The 22,727-nt window shown below is 45.3% G+C and overlaps 1 protein-coding gene across 9 annotated transcripts in view; it reads right to left on the bottom strand.

The window, feature by feature from the left end:
* Positions 1 to 22,727, bottom strand: part of cep85l (centrosomal protein 85, like) — a 380,598-nt gene that overhangs the window by 9,981 nt on the left and 347,890 nt on the right. For all 9 annotated transcript variants that reach the window (XM_068025467.1, XM_068025473.1, XM_068025482.1 and 6 more), the window contains 3 exons: positions 22,017 to 22,134; positions 20,185 to 20,235; positions 4,306 to 4,413 (listed from right to left, as the gene is read on the bottom strand). In XM_068025467.1, the coding sequence (XP_067881568.1) occupies positions 4,306 to 4,413; positions 20,185 to 20,235; positions 22,017 to 22,134 (277 nt within the window). The remainder of the gene's footprint in view (positions 1 to 4,305; positions 4,414 to 20,184; positions 20,236 to 22,016; positions 22,135 to 22,727) is intronic.

Genomic DNA, 22,727 nt, shown 5'->3' with positions numbered 1-22,727 from the left:
CAAAGCAGCCTCAGTGAGTTTCTGCAGTGCATCTTGTAAATGGTATACAATGCTGTCACTGTGCGTCGATGGTGGCGGGAGTGAACATTTAAGGTGGTGCCAATAAGGCAGGCTGCTTTGTCGTGGATGCTGTTGAGTTTCTTGTGTGTTGTTGGAGCCGCAGTTATCCAGGTAAGTGGAGAGTATTCCATCACACTCCTGACTTGTGCCTTGTAGATGGTGGACAGGCATTGGGAAGACAGGAGTGAGATATTTGCCGCAGAATTCCCAGCCTCTGGGCCTCTTATAGCCACATTATTTAGGTGGCTGGTCCAGCTAAGTTTCCTGCTGCTTCCCTGGATGATTTTATCTTCTTGGTTTTCAAATACTTATGATATTCCATATTAAATGATGTTATAACGTTTGCCTCAATAGATACTTTTCATAAAACATGTTTCAATAATCCAGCTGGACCCAAAGTTCTTTGGTTGGGTTTCAGCAAACTGCAGTCATTGTCAAGACAGGCATGGGATCTTTTAATTCAAACTAAGAGAGCAGACGGGTCCTCGGTTTACTGTCTCATCTCAAAGACAGCACCTGTGAGAGTGCTGCACTGGAGTGTCAGCCCAGATCTTTGTACTCAAGTCTCTGGAATGCGACTCATTCCCACAACCTTCTGACGCATAGATAAGAGTGCGACAACTGAGCCATGGCTGGCCATCCTTTCTGATGCCTAAAACGGAGCATAGGATTACAACCGGGGTCTGACCAAGGCTCTATACAAGTGTAGCATAACTCTCTCTCCTTTGCATTTCAACCCCTTTGTGATAAAGGCCAACATTCAATCAGCCTTTCTGATTCTCTGTACATTACCTTTTAGCGATTTGTGGACATGGACACCAAATCCCTACACAGTTCCTGGTATCTCACCATTCGGAATATATTTTGATTCATCTTTCTTGAATCCCAAGTGAATAACCTCACACTTTCCCACATTGAACACCACCTACCACAGTTTTTCCCACTCACTTAATCTGTCTATGTCCCTTGTTACTATCAGATGAGAAAGGGGTCTAGGGGTTCCCTTTCAGCCTTTGCCTGGTTTGACCACAACAGGGTTTAATTTTTAAAAACACCGTGTTTTTAGCTCCTCTTCAGTGAATCCTTGTTCACTGCTCTCCAACTGTAAGGCAAAGAAATCAACCAGACAGGTTTTCTTAGATTTAAATGAGGAAGGTGTAAGTTTATTAACCTTAAAACTCTAATTCGGTTAAAACGACAATGAATATGCGACGCGACCATGCTCGCATGCACACACGATAACCTCACATGCAGATAGAGACAGAAAAGTAGTAAGAATAAAGGGGAAAAGTTTGAAGCAATAGCTGGGGTTTATTTACTGTCCTTTGAGTTTAATGTAGAGTCTTTGACTGCAGTTAAATCTTGCTGTTTCATTGGGGCCCACTGCACACTTTCAAACTTGTTTTGACGTAGGAGTCTTCTCTCTTGAGGTTTAAGTGGCTTCAATGGATTTGGAAATTCGTGAGAGAGAGAGAGCCAGGGAGAGAGACCTTCCTTCTCTTTTGTCTTCAAAGTAGTCTCTGTCTTCAAACTGTCCTGTACCATAATGCAAAAACCCTGGGCCAGCAGGTTAGTCGTGTGACCAGTTGTTTTTTTTTAAACATACTCTCCTCCATTTTTATGGATTCCTTTCATCTTAGCAGACACCCGTAGTGGCGGGGGGGCGGGGGGTGGAGGGGGGGTGGGGGTAGGGGGGGCGGCGGTGGTGGAGTGGGGTGGGTGGTGGAATGGAATGCTGGCATGTTCCACCTTCAATGTCTCGTCACCAAAATCTATTTGGGTTAATTGGATCAGGGAGCAGTTTCATTTCTTTTCCTAGGCAACTGTCTCTTAGAATGCAAATTTTCCTAGCCACTGCTGATCTCTTTAAACTATTCATCACTTCAGTCCAGCAACAGTTTAAAATTAATGTTTATATGACACAATTAATATGCTTCCTTATTCATGGCAGGTGGTGTCTTCATGACACCCTTTATAACTTTCTATTTCCATCCACACAACCTACTGTGCTGTTTAACATCTGCATCTGCAAATTTGGATGTACACGCTTTATTCCTTCATCCAAGTTATTGATATATCTTGCAAAAAGCTAAGGCCTCAGCACATATCCCTGGGGAACACTACTTGTCATATACCATCAGATACATTCTTTTTATCCCTCCTCTCTGTCTTGTACCTACCAACCAATTACCAACCCATGTCACAAGCACCTCTACCATTATCTCACTCTCAAACATAAGATGGCCCTTTGCCTACTGCTATGCAATCTTCAAATGGTCCCTCTCCTTTTTGACTAACCTTTAATTCCTTGCATCCTTGTAAATGCTCATACTATTTCTCTTTAAGGTGACAATCATTCTTCTTTCAGAATCCCTTCCCAATCTCTCTTTTTGCTTCTCCTACATCTTTTGTATTTCTCAATTTTTCACATTTTTGTATTATCTCCCTTCATTTACCATATTCTGTTTTAAAACCTCATTATTGCTCTAACCTTTCTATTTATCAGTGGAACTGCAGCCTTTGCTATGCTGTTTACTTAAAAGCAATGTGTATTTAACATGTATCGTATCCATCTTATATTTAAATATCTCCCACTGCTGGTCTGACATTTTCCCAACCAAATAATGTAGGCTAAGATTTGTTATCTACTACTGAAGTGTACAAAACAGGTAATGTCCTTCAATGTCATCTTTAAATGTCTTATGCTCAGCTATGGCTAGGTTGTGAATCTATAATCATCAACACTGCTGCATGTAGGCCCCATCTCATACTTAATTATCTCCCATTGCTGTCATTTTTCCACCCAAATAATCTAGGCTAAGCTCTCCTTTACCCACTACTGAAGTGTACAAAATTGTAAATGACGTTCAATGTATTGATCTGCAGGCCCCATGGAATTTTTAATGTACCATGGTCTAGAATTCCTACAGAAAGTCCAATAATGGAGTCCTGTCAAGTATCAGTTCTTAATAGTGAAATTTATGAATTATTGTGGCTTTCAATTGCCAGGAACATTGTTAAAATTAGAACCAAAGTTGTAATTATTTTCATTGTTACATTTTATTGATACTCAGGGATTTGTAGGTGACCCCTTCCAGCTAATATTTTATGAACGCCTACATTTGGTGTCACAAGCTCTGAGTTACACTGCAAGGTGATAGATATACTGCCTCTCTCTGCAATGATGAATTTAAATGCCCAATGTTCAACTATGGCTAGGTTGTGAATCTATACTTACCAGCATTGCAGCATAGTTGGTTGTGGTCTTTTGGTAAAAGGAAAGCAGTTGAATGAATGCTGTCTAATTTTTCAATAATAATTACTCAAAATGAAAGGAATACAAAATCACAGCTGGCCTAACTGGTCCACTGCTCCCTTCACAATGAGTAATTTGTTAGCAAGATCTGCACACAGCAAAGTTTGTTGTCATCTATTTTATTGCTGAAGCAAGAAAGTCCATGTCAGGGGTGTTTTAACAGTTATTACTTTTTAGAAATCATAACAGAGACTCAATCCTATCAACTAATGCTGTAATCTCTGGGCACCCAAGGACTGTGATTGTCAGAAACATTTGTGTCTTGAATTTTACACCGACATTCTGCTGTTTTTCATTTTTGTCTTTATTAAGAACTTGACCTTTAGTCCATTGTATTTGAATGCTTCATAGATGCATTCCTAAATCTGTTACACGTACTTCTTTATTTTTTATACAGGGAACAGTTTTATCTTAAGAGCAACTGAATTTATCTTTTGCCTGGGGTGCGTTTCATTGTTGTTTGCCTTAGTTTTAAAATTCCCATCTCCTTGTTTTCAAATCCCTCCATGGTCTCACCCCTCCCTTCTCTGTAATCTCCTCCAGCCCTAGAAGCCTTGGAAATCTCTGCACTCCTCCAATTCTGGCATCTTGCGCAATCCTGATTTTAATCGCTCCACCATTCTTTCAGTTGCCTTGACTCTATGCTCTGGAATTTCCTCCCTAAACCTTTCTGACTCTCTCTCCTCCTTTATGATACTCCTTAAAATCTATTGCTTTGACCAAGTATTTGCTCATCTGTCCTTATATCTCAATCTGTAGCTCAGTGTCATTTTTTTTTATTGGTAACATGCCTGTTTAGCACTTTAGGATGTTTTGCTAAGTTAAAGGCATTATATGAATGCAGGTTGTTTTGTTGTTTGAATTTTACAATAACACCAACATTATGCAAATCAACCGCACAGCAGATGTAATGCAACATGTCTACTCACGCCTTCCATGAGTTCCTTCAGCAGCTGCAGATTCCGCTGTGTCTCTCCAAGCTCCTTCCGGAAGGTCTGTGAAGCTGACTTTTCTTGTGCCAACCTTTCCTCTAAAGCCTTCAAAATGTAACACAGCAGTTGGTGAATATCTGACCAAAAAGCAGCACTGCAACAACTAACCTCTTTGTGTCAGACATTTTGAAGATCACATGGCAATAGACAGAACAAAGAACAATACAGCACAGGAACAGGCCATTCGGCCCTCCAAGCCTGCGCCGATCTTGATGCCTGCCTAAACTAAAACCTTCTGCACTTCTGGGGACCGTATCCCTCTATTCCCATCCTATTCATGTATTTGTCAAGATGCCTTTTAAACGTCATTATCGTACATGCTTCCACCACCTCCCCCGGCAGCAAGTTCCAGGCACTCACCACCCTCTGTATAAAGAACTTGCCTCGCACATCCCCTCTAAACTTTGCCCCTCGCACCTTAAACCTATGTCCCCTAGTAACTGACTCTTCCACCCTGGGAAAAAGCTTCTGACTATCCACTCTGTCCATGCCACTTATAACTTTGTAAACCTCTATCATGTCATCCCTCCTCCTCCGTCGTTTCAGTGAAAACAATCTGAGTTTATCCAACCTCTCCTCATAGCTAATGCCCTCCAGACCAGGCAACATCCTCTTCTGTACCCTCTCCAAAGCCTCCACGTCCTTCTGGTAGTGCAGCGACCAGAATTGCACGCAATATTCTAAGTGTGGCCTAACTAAAGTTCTGTACAGCTGCAGCATGACTTGCCAATTTTTATACTCTATGCCCCGACCGATGAAGGCAAGCATGCCGTATGCCTTCTTGACTACCTTATCCACCTGCGTTGCCACTTTCAGTGACCTGTGGACCTGTACGCCCAGATCTCTCTGCCTGTCAATACTCCTAAGGGTTCTGCCATTTACTGTATACTTCCCACCTGCATTAGATCTTCCAAAATGCATTACCTAACATTTGTCCGGATTAAACTCCATTTGCCATTTCTCTGCCCAAGTCTCCAACCGATCTATATCCTGCTGAAGTTTATTTTAGGATAAATAGACCAATCTCATGACATTAGAATGCTCCACTATATTGAGATTTACTCAGAGATTACAAAATGAAAATTTATGAAAGATCTGCCCAACTGTTTCAGGCAGTGAGCAGCTGAACCATATTGACTGTGAATATCCCAAGTTTATTCCCTAACCTGTGTTGAGTTACCTGAGCTTAGCTGGAGCAGTGGAAAGAGTGCTCATTTGTACTTGAAAGTAGCAAATGAGATCTTATAGAAGGATCCCCATTTATCTATGCAGTAAGTGCATGTTTTGGGTGCAAAAGCTGGTTGCCCAATTCACAGGCTTACCTGAAAATCGTATCAGGTGGACCTTGGACATCCAAAGAGTGCTTGCTGTTGCATTGCAATTTTCTGACAATTCAGGTCTCAGAGGTGAGTAAGGCAGAATTTCCCTTCAGAATCCATGTTAACTGCTGTTAACTAGGTTATTGCTACACAGATAGTCCTCAATGGACCAATTTGTGTATTATTGGGTCTGTACTTGACTACATTTTTTTTGTTACCTTTTCTGAATATGGGCACTTGTTTGCAAAGTACTGGTACCTCTCCAATGCCAGTTTATCCCTCATAATGATTGTCAGTGGGTGGAATTTTATGCTCTCCCCCACGGCAGGTTTGGAGGTAGGGAGAGCATAAAATCAGGTGGGATGGGTGTGATCCCCGCCACCAACCCGCCTCCGCTGAAATTTAGTCTGGGGCAGGAAGGTCTTTGAACGGCCTTCCAGCCATGCCGCCAATTGAGGCCTTAACTGGATAATTAAACCGTAATTAAGTGCCTCTTCCTGCCGCAGCCACAATTACTCATGCAGCAGGTGGCCCTGTTGCCACACAGGAAGCATCACATGAAAAACCATGCAGGCTGTTTCCTAGTTGCGGAGTGTGGGAGGGGGCCCTTGATCAAAGGCACTTAGTGCCTGAATGAGGGACCCAGCCTTGGTAAGCGGGGGGACGGGGGGGGGGGGTGCTGCTGCTGAGGGCCATCCCCTGCCCTTGCGGCCGAACCCCCTCCCTCGTGCTCCCCACCCTGCAAGACCCCTCCCATCCTGAACTACCTTAAGCCTGGTTCCAGAGCTGCTCCTTTGTGTTTGGTTGCTGAAGTTTCAGAAGCAGCCACTGCCTCCGCAGTGGCACTGCAACTGCCAGCCTCTGATTGGCCGGCAGCTCAGCAAGGCCAGACTTCCGGCGACGGGGTTCTAATTCCTATGGAAGACCCACCGCTGTCCAGTTAAATGCCTGATTGGCACTAAATTTGGTGGGCCTTCCAGAAAAGAGGCGACTCGGGGATCTCAGCATCAGTTTCCCCGATGTCGAGATCCCGCCGCCAGCATAAAACTCAGCAGTGTTTCACAAACCTCCTCCCTCCTCCTCTCTCAGCATTCTGGGTTTAATACCTTTTAACCCTGAGAGTTATTTGTTATTCAATATATTCAAACCTATCTATTTGTATGAAAGTCATTAATTTTGTCTTCATTAATTCTTGAGAGGGTGCATTGTTCATAATTACCTTTGTGAATCCTTGGAGAAAGTGATATTTCATAATGTTTATTAATCTTTGTTCATTTTCAGTTTCCCGCATTTGCATCTTATGGTCCTGACCTTTGACTGATTACCCTCTTTATTAAAAAACTGAAAGATTTTTTTTACTGTTTTATTTCATCATCCTGGCAAACCTTTATGGCATTAATATCTTTGCTATATTGAGGAACCCAAAAGTGTATATCCTACTCTAAATATGGCCTTGCACAAGTTGATCATGGTACTCAATGCCTCTATTTATAAAACCCCAAATGTTTATGGTTGTACCTTCCTTCAAGCACTTTTATATGTTTGGACCCCAAGATGTCTCTGCTCCTGCACAATGTTCAGCATCTTTCAATTTAGCTTAAACTCTGAATCCACTCAGTTCATTTTAAAGAGTGACATAGAAAAAACCACAATTGAAGATATGAACCCATTCCAATAAGATGTTTATTCCCAAAGACAGTAATTGTTAATATATATGAAAAGTAATTGAGGCCCAAATTCTGTCATTGTTTCGGTGGAGTCCCACTGGAATTTCAGTGGGATTCTATGAGATTGCCGTAAACTATTCTGTGACCAAAAAGATTGACTGTCCACTTAAATTGGAAGTTCCTGATATAGGAACATAGGATTAGGCCATTCAGCCCATTGAGCCTGCCCCACCATTCAATAAGATCATGGCTGATCATCCACTTCAATGCCTTTTTCCCACACTATCCTCATATCCCTTTATGTCATTGATATTTAGAAATCTGTCAATCTCTGTAAACATACTCAATGACTGAGCTTCCACAGCCCTCTGGGGTACAGAATTCCAAAGATTCACAACCCTCTGAGTAGAGAAATTTCTCATCTCTGTCCTAAGTGGCTTTCCCCTTATTTCGAAATTTGTCCCCTGGTTCTAGACTCCCCAACCAAAGACCAAAGAACAAAGAACAGTACAGCACAGGAACAGGCCATTCGGCCCTCCAAGCCTGCGCTGATCTTGATGCCTGCCTAAACTAAAACCTTCTGCACTTCCGGGGACTGTATCCCTCTATTCCCATCCTATTCATGTATTTGTCAAGATGCCTCTTAAACGTCGCTATCGTACCTGCTTCCACCACCTCTCCCAGCAGCAAGTTCCAGGCACTCACCGCCCTCTGTGTAAAGAACTTGCCTCGCACATCCCCTCTAAACTTTGCCCCTCTCACCTTAAACCTATGTCCCCTAGTAACTGACTCTTTCACCCTGGGAAAAAGCTTCTGCCTATCCACTCTGTCCATGCCGCTCATAACTTTGTAAACCTCTATCATGTCACCCCTCCACCTCCGTCGTTCCAGTGAAAACAATCAGAGTTTATCCAACCTTTCCTCATAGCTTTTGGCGGAAGGAGCGGAGCGGAGCGGCAGAGACTGAGAGTGAGAGAGCGAGGCAGAGGCAAAAATAACAACCATAACGACAAGGAGACAAAGCCAGCAAGGTACCGGTACCGGGCGAGAGGGAGGGGAAATACTGGCAACAAACCTCAAATCCCACGGGAGAGAGTGGGGGGAAAGGGGAGAGTATTCGGGGTTTACAAAGGAGTGACTCATTCCCTCCGTCCGTCCGTCCGCACCACGTGTAAATCCGTGTGAATGATTTCCCCCCCCACGTGTAAATCCGTGTGAATGATTCCCCCCCCACGTGTAAATCCGTGTGAATGATTCCCCCCCCACGTGTAAATCCGTGTGAATGATTCCCCCCCCACGTGTAAATCCGTGTGAATGATTCCCCCCCCACGTGTAAATCCGTGTGAATGATTCCCCCCCCACGTGTAAATCCGTGTGAATGATTCCCCCCCCACGGGTAAATCCGTGTGAATGATTCCCCCCCCACGGGTAAATCCGTGTGAATGATTCCCCCCCCACGTGTAAATCCGTGTGAATGATTTCCCCCCCCACGTGTAAATCCGTGTGAATGATTTCCCCCCCCACGTGTAAATCCGTGTGAATGATTTCCCCCCCCACGTGTAAATCCGTGTGAATGATTTCCCCCCCCACGTGTAAATCCGTGTGAATGATTTCCCCCCCACGTGTAAATCCGTGTGAATGATTTCCCCCCCCACGTGTAAATCCGTGTGAATGATTTCCCCCCCACGTGTAAATCCGTGTGAATGATTTCCCCCCCCACGTGTAAATCCGTGTGAATGATTTCCCCCCCCACGTGTAAATCCGTGTGAATGATTTCCCCCCCCACGTGTAAATCCGTGTGAATGATTTCCCCCCCCACGTGTAAATCCGTGTGAATGATTTCCCCCCCACGTGTAAATCCGTGTGAATGATTTCCCCCCCCACGTGTAAATCCGTGTGAATGATTTCCCCCCCCACGTGTAAATCCGTGTGAATGATTTCCCCCCCCACGTGTAAATCCGTGTGAATGATTTCCCCCCCCACGTGTAAATCCGTGTGAATGATTTCCCCCCCCACGTGTAAATCCGTGTGAATGATTTCCCCCCCCCACGTGTAAATCCGTGTGAATGATTTCCCCCCCCCACGTGTAAATCCGTGTGAATGATTTCCCCCCCCACGTGTAAATCCGTGTGAATGATTTCCCCCCCCACGTGTAAATCCTTGTGAATGATTTCCCCCCCCCACGTGTAAATCCTTGTGAATGATTTCCCCCCCCACGTGTAAATCCTTGTGAATGATTTCCCCCCCCCACGTGTAAATCCTTGTGAATGATTTCCCCCCCCCACGTGTAAATCCGTGTGAATGATTTCCCCCCCCACGTGTAAATCCGTGTGAATGATTTCCCCCCCCACGTGTAAATCCGTGTGAATGATTTCCCCCCCCACGTGTAAATCCGTGTGAATGATTTCCCCCCCCACGTGTAAATCCGTGTGAATGATTTCCCCCCCCACGTGTAAATCCGTGTGAATGATTTCCCCCCCCACGTGTAAATCCGTGTGAATGATTTCCCCCCCGTGTGTAAATCAGAGTGAATGATTTCCCCCCGTGTGTAAATCAGAGTGAATGATTTCCCCCCCGTGTGTAAATCAGAGTGAATGATTTCCCCCCCGTGTGTAAATCAGAGTGAATGATTTCCCCCCCGTGTGTAAATCAGAGTGAATGATTTCCCCCCCGTGTGTAAATCAGAGTGAATGATTTCCCCCCCGTGTGTAAATCAGAGTGAATGATTTCCCCCCCGTGTGTAAATCAGAGTGAATGATTTCCCCCCCGTGTGTAAATCAGAGTGAATGATTTCCCCCCCGTGTGTAAATCAGAGTGAATGATTTCCCCCCCGTGTGTAAATCAGAGTGAATGATTTCCCCCCCGTGTGTAAATCAGAGTGAATGATTTCCCCCCCGTGTGTAAATCAGAGTGAATGATTTCCCCCCCGTGTGTAAATCAGAGTGAATGATTTCCCCCCGTGTGTAAATCAGAGTGAATGATTTCCCCCCCGTGTGTAAATCAGAGTGAATGATTTCCCCCCCGTGTGTAAATCAGAGTGAATGATTTCCCCCCCGTGTGTAAATCAGAGTGAATGATTTCCCCCCCGTGTGTAAATCAGAGTGAATGATTTCCCCCCCGTGTGTAAATCAGAGTGAATGATTTCCCCCCGTGTGTAAATCAAGAGTGAATGATTTCCCCCCGTGTGTAAATCAAGAGTGAATGATTCCCCCCCGTGTGTAAATCAGAGTGAATGATCCCCCCCGTGTGTAAATCAGAGTGAATGATCCCCCCCGTGTGTAAATCAGAGTGAATGATCCCCCCCGTGTGTAAATCAGAGTGAATGATCCCCCCCGTGTGTAAATCAGAGTGAATGATCCTCCCCGTGTGTAAATCAGAGTGAATGATCCCCCCCGTGTGTAAATCAGAGTGAATGATCCCCCCCGTGTGTAAATCAGAGTGAATGATCCCCCCCGTGTGTAAATCAGAGTGAATGATCCCCCCCGTGTGTAAATCAGAGTGAATGATCCCCCCGTGTGTAAATCAGAGTGAATGATCCCCCCCGTGTGTAAATCAGAGTGAATGATCCCCCCCGTGTGTAAATCAGAGTGAATGATCCCCCCCGTGTGTAAATCAGAGTGAATGATCCGACTGAATGGTTCCCCGCCCCTTGAAGGTGTGTGCACCGGAGGGGATGCCCCCCCCCCCCTTTGCAGGTGTGTACACCGGAGGGGATGGTCCGTCCACTCCCCCCCCCCCCTCCCCCTCCCCCCCCCCCCCCCCCCCGCAGGTGTGTACACCGGAGGGGATGGTCCCTCCCCCCACCATCATGTGCAATTCATAAATGCTGCATTTGTTGACAATGCTGCCACTTGGTGGCACTGCAGTGGCACATGTGCCACTAAAATGTCTGTCAGTGACTTCAGGCAGCTGCCAAGACTCAAGATGGCGCTGCTCAAATAATCACACGAAGGCAACCTGACTTAAACACATGGTAGCACACAATGGCGGGAGGCAGAGAGCAGGCCGGGGAGGAAGGGGAGCGGGCCGGGTATGGGGTGGGGGAGGGGGAGTGGGGTGGGGCGGAAGGCCGGAGAGAGCGAGCGAGGGGGGAGCGGCGGGGGTGGGGAGTGGAGCTTGACGCATGGGTGAATACCCGTTGGCGTTGCATTGCTATATGCGTAAGGCGCATGCGCAGAGGCCGACCAGGCGCGTTGCCCGAAGATGCAAACGTCACGCGATGATGTCGTCATCGCATGCGCTAACCAGTCGGAACACAGTGCACGCACGGAGAGCAGGAGCCCGTCTGCGCATGTGCACACCTTGGCACAGCCTGATGACGTCAGTGGCCGGCTACGTTGTCAGGAATCACTTTGTACAGAATCAGGGAATGAGCGTTCTGTCCTGTGAGAATCTGCAGCAAACGCACTGCCCGTGTGCAGGGCAGATGGGAGTTGAATGATGAATAATTATCATTAAAGTGATTCAAACAGCCCCACACCTCTCTGAATAGAGTCCAAGAAAAATCTGTTCGTTAATATGGGAGCCCAGTGAACCCAAGTCTGAAACCTGGAAAATAGGAGCAGGAGTAGGCCATTCAGGCCTGCTCCACCATTCAAAAAAGATCCTGGCTGATTGTCTAATTCAGTATCCTGTTCCTGCTTTCTCCCCATATGCCTTGATCCCTTTGGCATTAAGAAATATATCTATCTCCTTGAATAGATTTAATGACTTGGCCTCCGCTGCCTTCTGCGGTATGGAATTGCTTCCCAAGACTACAACAGTTATATATACGCTATGTTTAACATATTAGATTAGAGATACAGCACTGAAACAGGCCCTTCGGCCCACCGAGTCTGTGCCGAACATCAACCACCCATTTATACTAATCCTACACTAATCCCATATTCCTACCAAACATCCCCACCTGTCCCTATATTTCCCTACCATCTACCTATACTAGTGACAATTTATAATGACCAATTTACCTATCAACCTGCAAGTCTTTTGGCTTGTGGGAGGAAACCGGAGCACCCGGAGAAAACCCACGCAGACACAGGGAGAACTTGCAAACTCCACACAGGCAGTACCCGGAATCGAACCCGGGTCCCTGGAGCTGTGAGGCTGCGGTGCTAACCACTGCGCCACTGTGCCACAGTGTGTCACAGACGCAGACTGAGAAGTGGCAGAATTTATTACCTCTGTTGATTTAATGATTAAAAACAAAGTGCTGGAAATGCTGATGTAAGGTCACAGCTGAAATGTTAGCTCTGCTTCTCTCTCCAGATGCTGCCTGACCTGCTGAGTATTTCCAGCACTTTCTGGTTTTATTTCAGATTTCCAGCATCCGCTGTATTTATTTTGTTTTTATTTAATGATTGTTGGATTGACGTATGTGTGTGTGTGATTTTTGGACTGGGGACTGGGGCGGAGTCACTTATACAGGACAAACAGGCTCTTTGGCCCATCATGTCTGTGCCGGCCATCAAGCACCTATCTATTTTAATCCCATTTTCCAGCTCTTGGTCTGTAGCCTTGTCTGCTATGGTGTTTCAAGTGCTTATCTAAATACTTCTTAAATGTTGAGGGTTCCTGCCTCTTCCACCCATTCAGGCAGTGTGTTCCAGATTCCAACCACTCTCTGGGTGAAAACATTTTTCCTCCAACCCTGTCAACCTCCTCCCCACTGGTTATTGACACCTCCGCTGAGGAAAAAAGTTTCTTCCTATCTACCCTGTCTGCCCTCATAATTTTGTATACCTCAATCAGGTCCCCCCTCAGCCTTCTCTGCTCAAAGGAAAACAACCATAGCTTATCCAGTCTCTCTTCATAGCTGAAATGCTCCAGCCCAGGCAACATCCTGGTGAATCTCCTCTGCACCGTCTCCAGTGCAATCACACCCTTCCTTTAGTGTGGTGTCCAAAACTGTACACAGTACTCCAGCTGTGACCTAACTAGCGTTTTATACAGCTCCATCATAACCTCCCTGCTCTTCTATGCCTCGGCTAATAAAGACAAGTATCCCATATGCCTTCCTAAACACAAAGAAGGATCACTGACCCGAAACGTTAACTCTGCTTCTCTTTCCACAGATGCTGCCAGACCTGCTGAGTGGTTCCAGCATTTCTTATTTTTATACCTTATCTGCCTGTGCTGCTGCCTTCAGTGATCTATGGACAAGTACACCAAGGTCGCTCTGACCCTCTGTACTTCCTAGAGTCCTACCATCCATTGTATATTCCCTTGCCTTGTTAGTCCTCCCAAAATGCATCACCTCACACTTCTCAGGATTAAATTCCATTTGCCAATGCTCAGCCCATCTATATTGTCCTGTAATCTAAGGCTTTCCTTCTCACTATTTACAACACCAATTTTCGTGTAATCTGTGAACTTACTGATCATGCTTCGTATATTCGCGTCTAAATCATTAACGTACACTACAAACAGCAAGGGTCTCCGCACCAATCCCTGCGGTTTCCAGTCGCAAAAACAACCCTTGACCATCACTAAAATAAAAGCAAAATACAGCGGATGCTGGAAATCTGAAATGAAAACAAAAAATGCTGGAACCACTCAGGTCTGGCGGCATCTGTGGAGGGAGAGGCAGAGTTGACATTTCGGGTCAGTTCCGACGAAGGGTCACTGGCCCGAGGCGTTGACTCTGCTTCTCTTTCCACAGATGCTGCCAGACCTGCTGAGTGGTTCCAGCATTTCTTGTTTTTATTCCTTGACCATCACTCTCTGCCTCCTGCCACTAAGCCAAATTTTAATCCAAATTGCCCTGGAACCCATGGACTCATAACTTCTTGACCAGTCTTCCATACGGGACCGTATCAAAAGCCTTACTTGAGTCCATGTAGACTACATCAACTGCTTTACCCTCATCGACGCATCTAGTCACCTTGAAAAATTCAATTGAGCTTGTTAGACGTGATCTCCCCCTGACAAAGCCATGCTGACTAGCCCTGATTAATCCCTGCTTCTCCAAGTGGAGATTAATCCTGTCCCTCAGAGTTTTTCCAATAGTTTCCCTACCACTGATGTTAGACTCACCAGCCTGTAATTACCTGGTTTGTCCCTTTCTTTCTTTGGCCTCCTTGTCTCGAGAGACAATGGGTAAGTGCCTGGAGGTGGTTAGTGGTTTGTGAAGCAGTGCCTGGAGTGGCTATAAAGGCCAATTCTAGAGTGACAGACTCTTCCACAGGTGCTGCAGATAAAATTGGTTGTCGGGGCTGTTTGTCCCTACTACCCTTGAATAGTGGTACCACATTCACTGTCCTCCAGTCCTCTGACATTTGTATCTGTATTTGCTGCTTTAACTGGAATGACATTGTGAGTATTTGCTGAAAATGAAGGATGTGCAGTATTGAAAGTGGGAGCAGAATCACATGGTCCAGTTACTCCTCCCCTGCTCTCTAACTCTACCTCATCTGGGGTTAAACCCCATATTGACAGTAATCTCTAACTACTGGAGTGGATATGGGAATTGAAGGAATGGAGAGAGGGAGGAGGAAGGGGTTTCTCTCTCTACTACCCCCCCCCCTCCCCAATGCTGCTGTTGAGCAGATGTTGCTGTTTGCAGTTTGGGAACAGCCTGGGGCTAGGTTTCTCCATAGCAAACGCTTGGCTGGAGAGAGGAATAAAACCTTGGGAATGGTGGGGCTGGATGGTTCTTCCAGAGGCTGGAGACATCGCAAAGCAGTGATATTCGGAGAGTGAATCCCAGCTGTTGAAGAGAAACTGGTTTGTATCCAGCGGATGATATGTGACGAGCAACAAACAGCGGATACTAAAAAATGAACTGAAATGCTGAAGGGTCACTGACCCGAAACGTTGGCTCTGCTTCTCTTTCCACAGATGCTGCCAGACCTGCTGAGTGAATCCAGCATTTCTTGTTTTTGTTGCTGGAAGTGCTTGGCAGGTTTGGCAGCATCTGTGGAGGGAGAAGCAGAGTTGACGTTTCGGGTCAGTGACCCTTCACTGGCCTGGCCTGACCTGACTTCACTGACCTGAAGCATTGGCTCTGTTTCTGTCTCCACAGATGCTGCCAAGCCTGCTGAGTATTTCCAGCATTTCTTGTTTTTATTTCAGATTTCCAACATCTGCAGTATTTTGCTTTTATATATGTGTGTATGCTGGAAGTGGCTGAGTATTTTCAGTGTTGATTTCTATTCGTAATGTTGGTTGTGTGAAATACTTTCCAGGACAGTTGTGGAGAGGTTGGCTGGGGGCGGCTGAGCTTTGCTTTTTCTGTAGTCTGAAACTCCGGCAGACAGTGTCAGAGTCAGCCTGGATCAGAGGCTGAAGCCTGGGATGAAGAGAGGGAGATAGTCGCTGCTGGCGGGACCGGGAAACAAAGCCCTCTCCTTCAGCCTCTTACCATTGTGTTTGGTTGCAGCTTCCCAGCCTTGGGAATATTAGGAAAAAGTGTAGGGAGTGGGCGGGCTTGCTGAGGTATTTCCCTTCGGTTTATAACCGGGTGGCCATGTGCTGAAATCCTGCTCCAAGGCGCCGCCATTTTGTGGCGGTAGCGGAAGATGCTGTCACTTCCGGAAGCGAGTGTCTGTACATTAGCGTCCTGTCATTTTATAGTAAAACAGGCAATGTGGTCTTCCCAACATGGCAGCTTGTGCTGGAGCAGTTTGAAGCTGCTGATGAGTGTGATTTTATGTATTGTACAGTTCTGAGTCCTGAACTGAATAGATCCCCAAACAGACACGATCTTTTGCTGGTACTAAAACAGTATGAGAATGGACTGGTGTGTGTGTGTGTGTTTTGGGGGTGGTGTAAAACAGTATGAGAATGGACTTGTGTGTGTGTGTGTGTGTGTGTGTGTGTGTGTTTTGGGGGTGGTGGTGTAAAACAGTATGAGAATGGACTGGTGTGTGTGTGTGTGTGTGTGTGTGTTTTGGGGGTGGTGGTGTAAAACAGTATGAGAATGGACTGGTGTGTGTGTGTGTGTGTTTTGGGGGTGGTGTAAAACAGTATGAGAGTGGACTGGTGTGTGTGTGTGTGTGTGTGTGTGTTTTGGGGGTGGTGGTGTAAAACAGTATGAGAATGGACTGGTGTGTGTGTGTGTGTGTGTGTGTGTTTTGGGGGTGGTGGTGTAAAACAGTATGAGAATGGACTGGTGTGTGTGTGTGTGTGTTTTGGGGGTGGTGTAAAACAGTATGAGAGTGGACTGGTGTGTGTGTGTGTGTGTGTTTTGGGGGTGGTGTAGGGCAGTGTGAGGGTGGACTGGTGTGTGTGTGTGTGTGTTTTGGGGGTGGTGTGGGGCAGTATGGGAATGGACTGGTGTGTGTGTGTGTGTGTGTGTTTTGGGGGTGGTGTGGAGCAGTGTGAGAGTGGACTGGTGTGTGTGTGTGTGTGTTTTGGGGGTGGTGTAAGACAGGTCCGTTCTCATGCTGTTTTGCACCACCCCCCAGAACACACACACACGCGCACACGCGCCGGTCCATTCTCGTGCTGTTTTGCACCGCCGCCCCCGGGACACACACACACACGCACACGCGCCGGTCCGTTCTCATGCTGTTTTGCACCACCACCGGGGCACACACGCGCACACGCGCCGGTCCGTTCTCATGCTGTTTTGCACCGCCACCGGGGCACACACGCGCGCACGCGCCGGTCCATTCTCGTGCTGTTTTGCACCGCCCCCCGGAACGCGCACGCACGCGCACCGGTCCGTTCTCATGCTGTTTTGCACCGCCACCGGAACACACACACGCGCACGCGCACCGGTCCGTTCTCGTGCTGTTTTGCACCGCCCCCCGGAACACACACACACACACACCAGTCCATTCTCATACTGGGGGTGGTGTAAAACAGTATGAGAGTGGACTGGTGTGTGTGTGTGTGTGTGTTTTGGGGGTGGTGTAAAGCAGTATGAGAGTGGACTGGTGTGTGTGTGTGTGTGTGTTTTGGTGGTGGTGTAAAGCAGTATGAGAATGGACTGGTGTGTGTGTGTGTGTCTGGTGAGGGTGGTTTGCACTGTTCAACTCCCACCTGACTGCAGCAAGTATTTTTTGGTTATGAGGGTATAACCCTAACTTGTTTTATTTGTCAAATGAACAGCTGCCTTGTGGGCGTCTTGGGAGAGACCACGGCTAAGGGAGTAAACCCTAACAGAAAATCCGGAGTGGAACCCCGTAGGCGGTCATGTGTCACCTCTGGCATGTTTCCGGCAGTTCCTGCAGCCATACCGGTGCCAAACGTCGTGCTCTGCACTCCTTTGGACCCCACCAGAAAGGCCGAGAGGGGGGTTTTGACGCTTGGGCAACTCTCAACCTCCATACATTCGCCCAGGCATGCGCCATGGAGAGGTCACTCCATAGTTGCCTCACAGCGACTGACACCACTGACCACCTCTAGGCGCTTACCCATTGTCTCTCGAGACAAGGAGGCCAAAGAAGAATGCCCTCCAGGAGAGGAGAGAGGAGAAACATCTTACCTGCATCTACCTGTCTATCCCTTTTAAGTATTTTGTAGGTTTCAATGAATCACCTCTCATTCTTCGAAACACTAGAGAATACAGGCCCAGTTTCCCCAATCTCTCTTCACAGGACAGTCCCGCCATCCCGGGAACAAGTCTGGTGAACCTTCGTTGCACTCTCTCTATGGCAATAATATCCTTCCTAAGGTAAGGGGACCAAACTACACACAGTACTCCACGTGCAGTTTAAGCAATGTTCTAAACAATTGAAGTAAGACTTCACTACTCTTGTACTCAATTCCTTTTGCGATAAAGGATAACATACCATTAGTCTTCTTAATTGCTTGCTGCATCTGCATGTTAGCTTTCAGTGACTTATTGACCCAGCTCCCTTTACATATCTACATTTTCTAATCTCTTACCATTTGAGAAATACTCTGCACATTTATTCCTCCTACCAAAGTGGATAACCTCACATTTTTCCACATTATATTCCATCTGCCACATTCTTGCCCACTCACTAAGTCTGTCTAAATCCCCTTGAAGCCGCTTTGCATCTTCCTCACACACACATTCCCACCTAGTTTTGTGTCATCCACGAACTTGGAAATACTACATTTGGTCCCCACATCCAAATAATTGATATATATTGTGAACAACTGGGGCCCAAGCACTGATCCCTGTGGTACCTCACTAGTCACAGCCTGCCAATGCGAGAATGATCTGTTTATTCCTACTGTCCACTTCCTGCCTGTTAAGCAGTCCTTAATCCATGCCAGTATATTACCTCCTATCCCATGTGCTTTAATTTTGCTAACCAACCTCCTGTGTCAAAAGCCTTCTGAAAATCCAAGTATGCCACATCCATTGACTCTCCGTTATCAATACTGATAGTAACATCCTCAAAAAACTCCAACAAGTTTGTCAAACATGATTTCCCGTTCATAAATCCATGCTGACTATGCCCAATCAGATCATTATTATCCAAGTGTCCATTTATCACATCCTTTAGAATAGATTCTAGCATTTTCCCAATGACTGATGTAAGGCTAACAGGTCTGTAATTCCCTGTTTTCTCTCTCCCTCCCTTGTTAAGTAGTGGGGTGTGATGATCACCAGTGCATCCACTATCTCCATAGCTACCTCTTTCAACACTCTGGGATGTAGAATATCAGGTCCCAGGCATTTATCAACCTTCAGCCTCATCAATTTCTCCAATACAACCTTTTTACTCATACTAATTTCCTTCAATTCCTCATTGTCCATAATCCTTTGGATTTCTAATTCTGGAAGATTTCTTGTATCTTCCTCAATGAAGACAGAGGCAAAGTAATCATTTAACTTCTCTGCCATTTCTCTATTCCCCATTATAAATTCTCCTGACTCTGCCTGTAATGGACCCACATTTGTCTTAGCCAAGCGGTCCCTTTTTATGTACCTATAGAAGCTTTTACAGTCCGTTTTCATATTTTTTGCTAGTTTACATTCATATTCTATTCTCCCTTTCTTTATCAGTTTCTTTGTTCTCCTTTGCTGTATTCTAAAATCCTCCCAATCCTCAGGTTTACTACTATTTCTGGCAACTTTATAGGCCTTTTCTTTTAATGTTATACAATCCTTAAATACCTATGTTATCCACGGTTGACTGCCTTTACTTTTGGGGGTTTTGTGCCTTGAAGGAATGTGTAGTTGCTGTAAACTATGTAATATTTCTTTAAAGACTATCCATTGCATATGTCCTGTCATACCTTTTAATGTATTTTCTCAATCCATCTCAGCCAATTTTCCCCTCAGACTTTCATAATTTCCTTTGTCCAAATTTAACACGCTGGCATCAGATTGAGCTACCTCACTTTCAAACATAATGTAAAATTCTATCATATTATGGTCACTCATCTCTAAAGGTTCTTTTACAAGATTATTAATTTGCCCTTTCTCATTACATAATGCTAGATCTAAAGTAGCCTGTTCTCTAGTCGGTTCCTCAACATACTGCTCTAGAAAACAATTTCTAACACACTCCAGAAACTCGTCCTACACAACATTAGTGCTCATTATGTCTACCCAGTTTATATGCAGATTGAAGTCACCCATGCTTACTGTATTACCCATGCTTCTCTAATCTCCTAATTAATATAATTCCCCACACTACCACTACTGTTTGATAGCAGCAGTGAGTAGGTGACAAGCATGGCCCCTTGCCATCCCACCCGATTTTACGCCACTCTCCTGCCCATTCTTGGGGGAAGGGAGGCGATGTAAAATTCCAGCCATTGTTTCTAAATTCACAAATGGCAACACACAAATATTGTGAATATATGCACATTCTGACAAGGAAGTGAAAATCAGTTCTCTTAGTGCCCTCTTCAGAGAACTCTTCACCAGTGCACGTCTTACTACTGCAGAAAATGTAATTTACCTGTTTCTCCAGGTTATATTTTTCTATTTGCTGTTCTTGATTGTCAATGACCTGCAGACAAAAGTAAAACCAAATCAAAAGCTATGCATCAGTGCACTGACTCCAGCCTGACAACTGAGATTCGCATTCACTTCATCATAGGTATTGTTTATGCTGCCATAAAGCCTGCTCTTTCACCAGTAGCAGCACGTTTGTGCTGTTTGTCTTTAGCAGTCTTATGTTTCAAAAATCTATTTCAAGAAAGCAGAAAGGTATAAACACAGACCTGCAGGAGGTAAAGATACTGTTTTCAGAGAAGCCAATCTTACATGGTACTAGTTTTGCACTAGCATATTTCAGAATATGTCCTTCAGGCAAGTTCTCAAATAAGGGTAAAGAGGAGAGGAAGGAGACAGAGAAGAGGAGGGAAAATTAGAAGAAACAGACACAAAAAGAGGGAGAGGCAAGGAGGGAAATGGGAAGATTGGATAAAGGAAAATAGACAGGCAGAACAAGAGACACATGTAGGAACAGATGCACAGAAGGGGAAGAGAGATAGAGTGATACACATAAAGAAAAGATGCGAGAGATAAAAGGAAAATAGGAGAGCGGGATAGAAGGCAATGAAAGAGGCACACACACATAGGAGAAAGAGACAGATAAACATAGGTGAGAGAGAAGGGAATGAAGAGAGACAGCGCAGAAGGAGGATGGAGAGAGACAGATATAGAGACATAGGGAAGGAGGTGGTAGAGAACCAGAGGTATTGGAAAAGAGAGACATACAAAAAGGAAAAGATAGAGGGAAGAATTTTAGTCCACGGGATGTGTGGGATGGGGAGAGGGGAATAAAAATCCAAAAGTAGGAAATCTGACCCCAGCCCACCTCCAACTTACCCTCTAATTTATTTGTAGTTCGCAGCTGATTCATTTAAGCATGTGGGTCCTATAAATCTTTTTGCGTTTCCACACACGCACAGTAACTTAAAAGAGCTGATCTGTGCACAGCCAGCACGGGAACCTTCGGGTTGCTGTGCGGCTTTATTTGGGGTTGGGTGACGAAACTGCTGTCCAGAGCCGGGGCCATATTTTATTGAGGATACGTGCCTCTGTTTTTAACTCTCTTTTAAAGTGAAGTGTTGCAGGCCAGGTTTCCCATGGCTCGGGAAGCCCGGCAGCTGAAGGGAGGTGAGAGCGCTGTATACTACAGGTTTTGTTTTTCCTATACTGCTTGCGGACCAACAACAGCAGAGGTGCTTTCACCCCAGCCACGAAAGCAAATATGTTTCCCATTCCACACAATCAGACACCTGAGGACCACTTCTGCAATCGGAAGTACCCCCCATGATTGGACCCGTGCGATTGGACCTCCATCTATCCATCAACAATCTTCCCGGTGTCCCTGGACACCCCTCCAATATATCTATGACCCCTATGAGGAGGGGCATTTTTGCACACACAGAGGCTAATGGAAATCTGAAACTCCCTCCCCCAAAAAGCTGTAGATGTTACGTGAATTGAAATATTTAAGACTGTGCTTGAGAAGTTAAGAGTTTTTAAAACTACAGAATTAGTTTGGTTTTGCTCATGATTATTGTGAAGTGAGCCACAAGGGAATAGATTAAAAATACACTTGAAAAAAATATACTTTAGTGTCACAGCATCAGGAATTTGCTTTAACGTAATAATTTTTTAAAAATAAAGCTGCTGTCAGTTTCGGGTGGAACACTGACCACCCAAACATAATCTCCTGCTTAATTAATTAAATGGTTTGTTTCTGCACTGTGACATTCAATGACACGTACAACCTGCACAACATACTACCACATTGTCAGATTACAGGGCAAAACTAACCTTGCTGGCATGTTCACACTTTTTCCTGAGGTAGTCATTCTCACACTGGAGCTGCTTCATGTCCAGCATGGGAAGCCGAACTCCATCTTCTAGGCACTTCTGTACTTTCTGCTGCAAACTGAACATAAAGACAGCAAAGGTCATCAACCTGAAATGCTGGCTCTGCTTGTCTCTCCACAGATGCTGCCTGACCTGCTGTGTGTTTCCAACATTTTTCATTTTTATTATAAAGGCAACTGTCGTCTTATATAGATATTCTATAATATACCTTGAATGCTGATAGTTAAAGATATTTGTATGGCTGCATATTAAAAATATTGTTTATTTTGCATTAGGAATTGTTATGACCGAGGTAGGAGGAGTGCACTGTCTTTTCTAGTTCCACTTCTCCACAAGTCACAACATGTATTTAAATGTTTACCCAGTGACCAATACTGGCAATCATATACTCTATTTTTTTCTATCCCAGAACAAAATACACTAACCAGGTTTCTTTAATAAAGAACAAAATGAACAGTTTATTATAAAACAAGACTTAACCAGTAACGCAGCAAAGCATTAAGACACAGATTGACATATGAAGGTTCCCGTTTAACTAGCACACACACACACACACACACCAGTTAACCAAAAAAGAGAATTTCTCTTGAGAGCTCTGTTACAAAAAAGCAAAAAAGGAATACTTTGGCCAAATGCCTGATAATTCTTGAA

The sequence above is a fragment of the Heterodontus francisci genome, chromosome 3, assembly GCF_036365525.1.
Source record: "Heterodontus francisci isolate sHetFra1 chromosome 3, sHetFra1.hap1, whole genome shotgun sequence".
In the NCBI taxonomy this organism is placed as follows: domain Eukaryota; kingdom Metazoa; phylum Chordata; class Chondrichthyes; order Heterodontiformes; family Heterodontidae; genus Heterodontus; species Heterodontus francisci.
The sequence above is the reverse complement of the archived record's forward strand: the minus strand, read 5'-3'. Positions and strand labels throughout refer to the sequence as shown.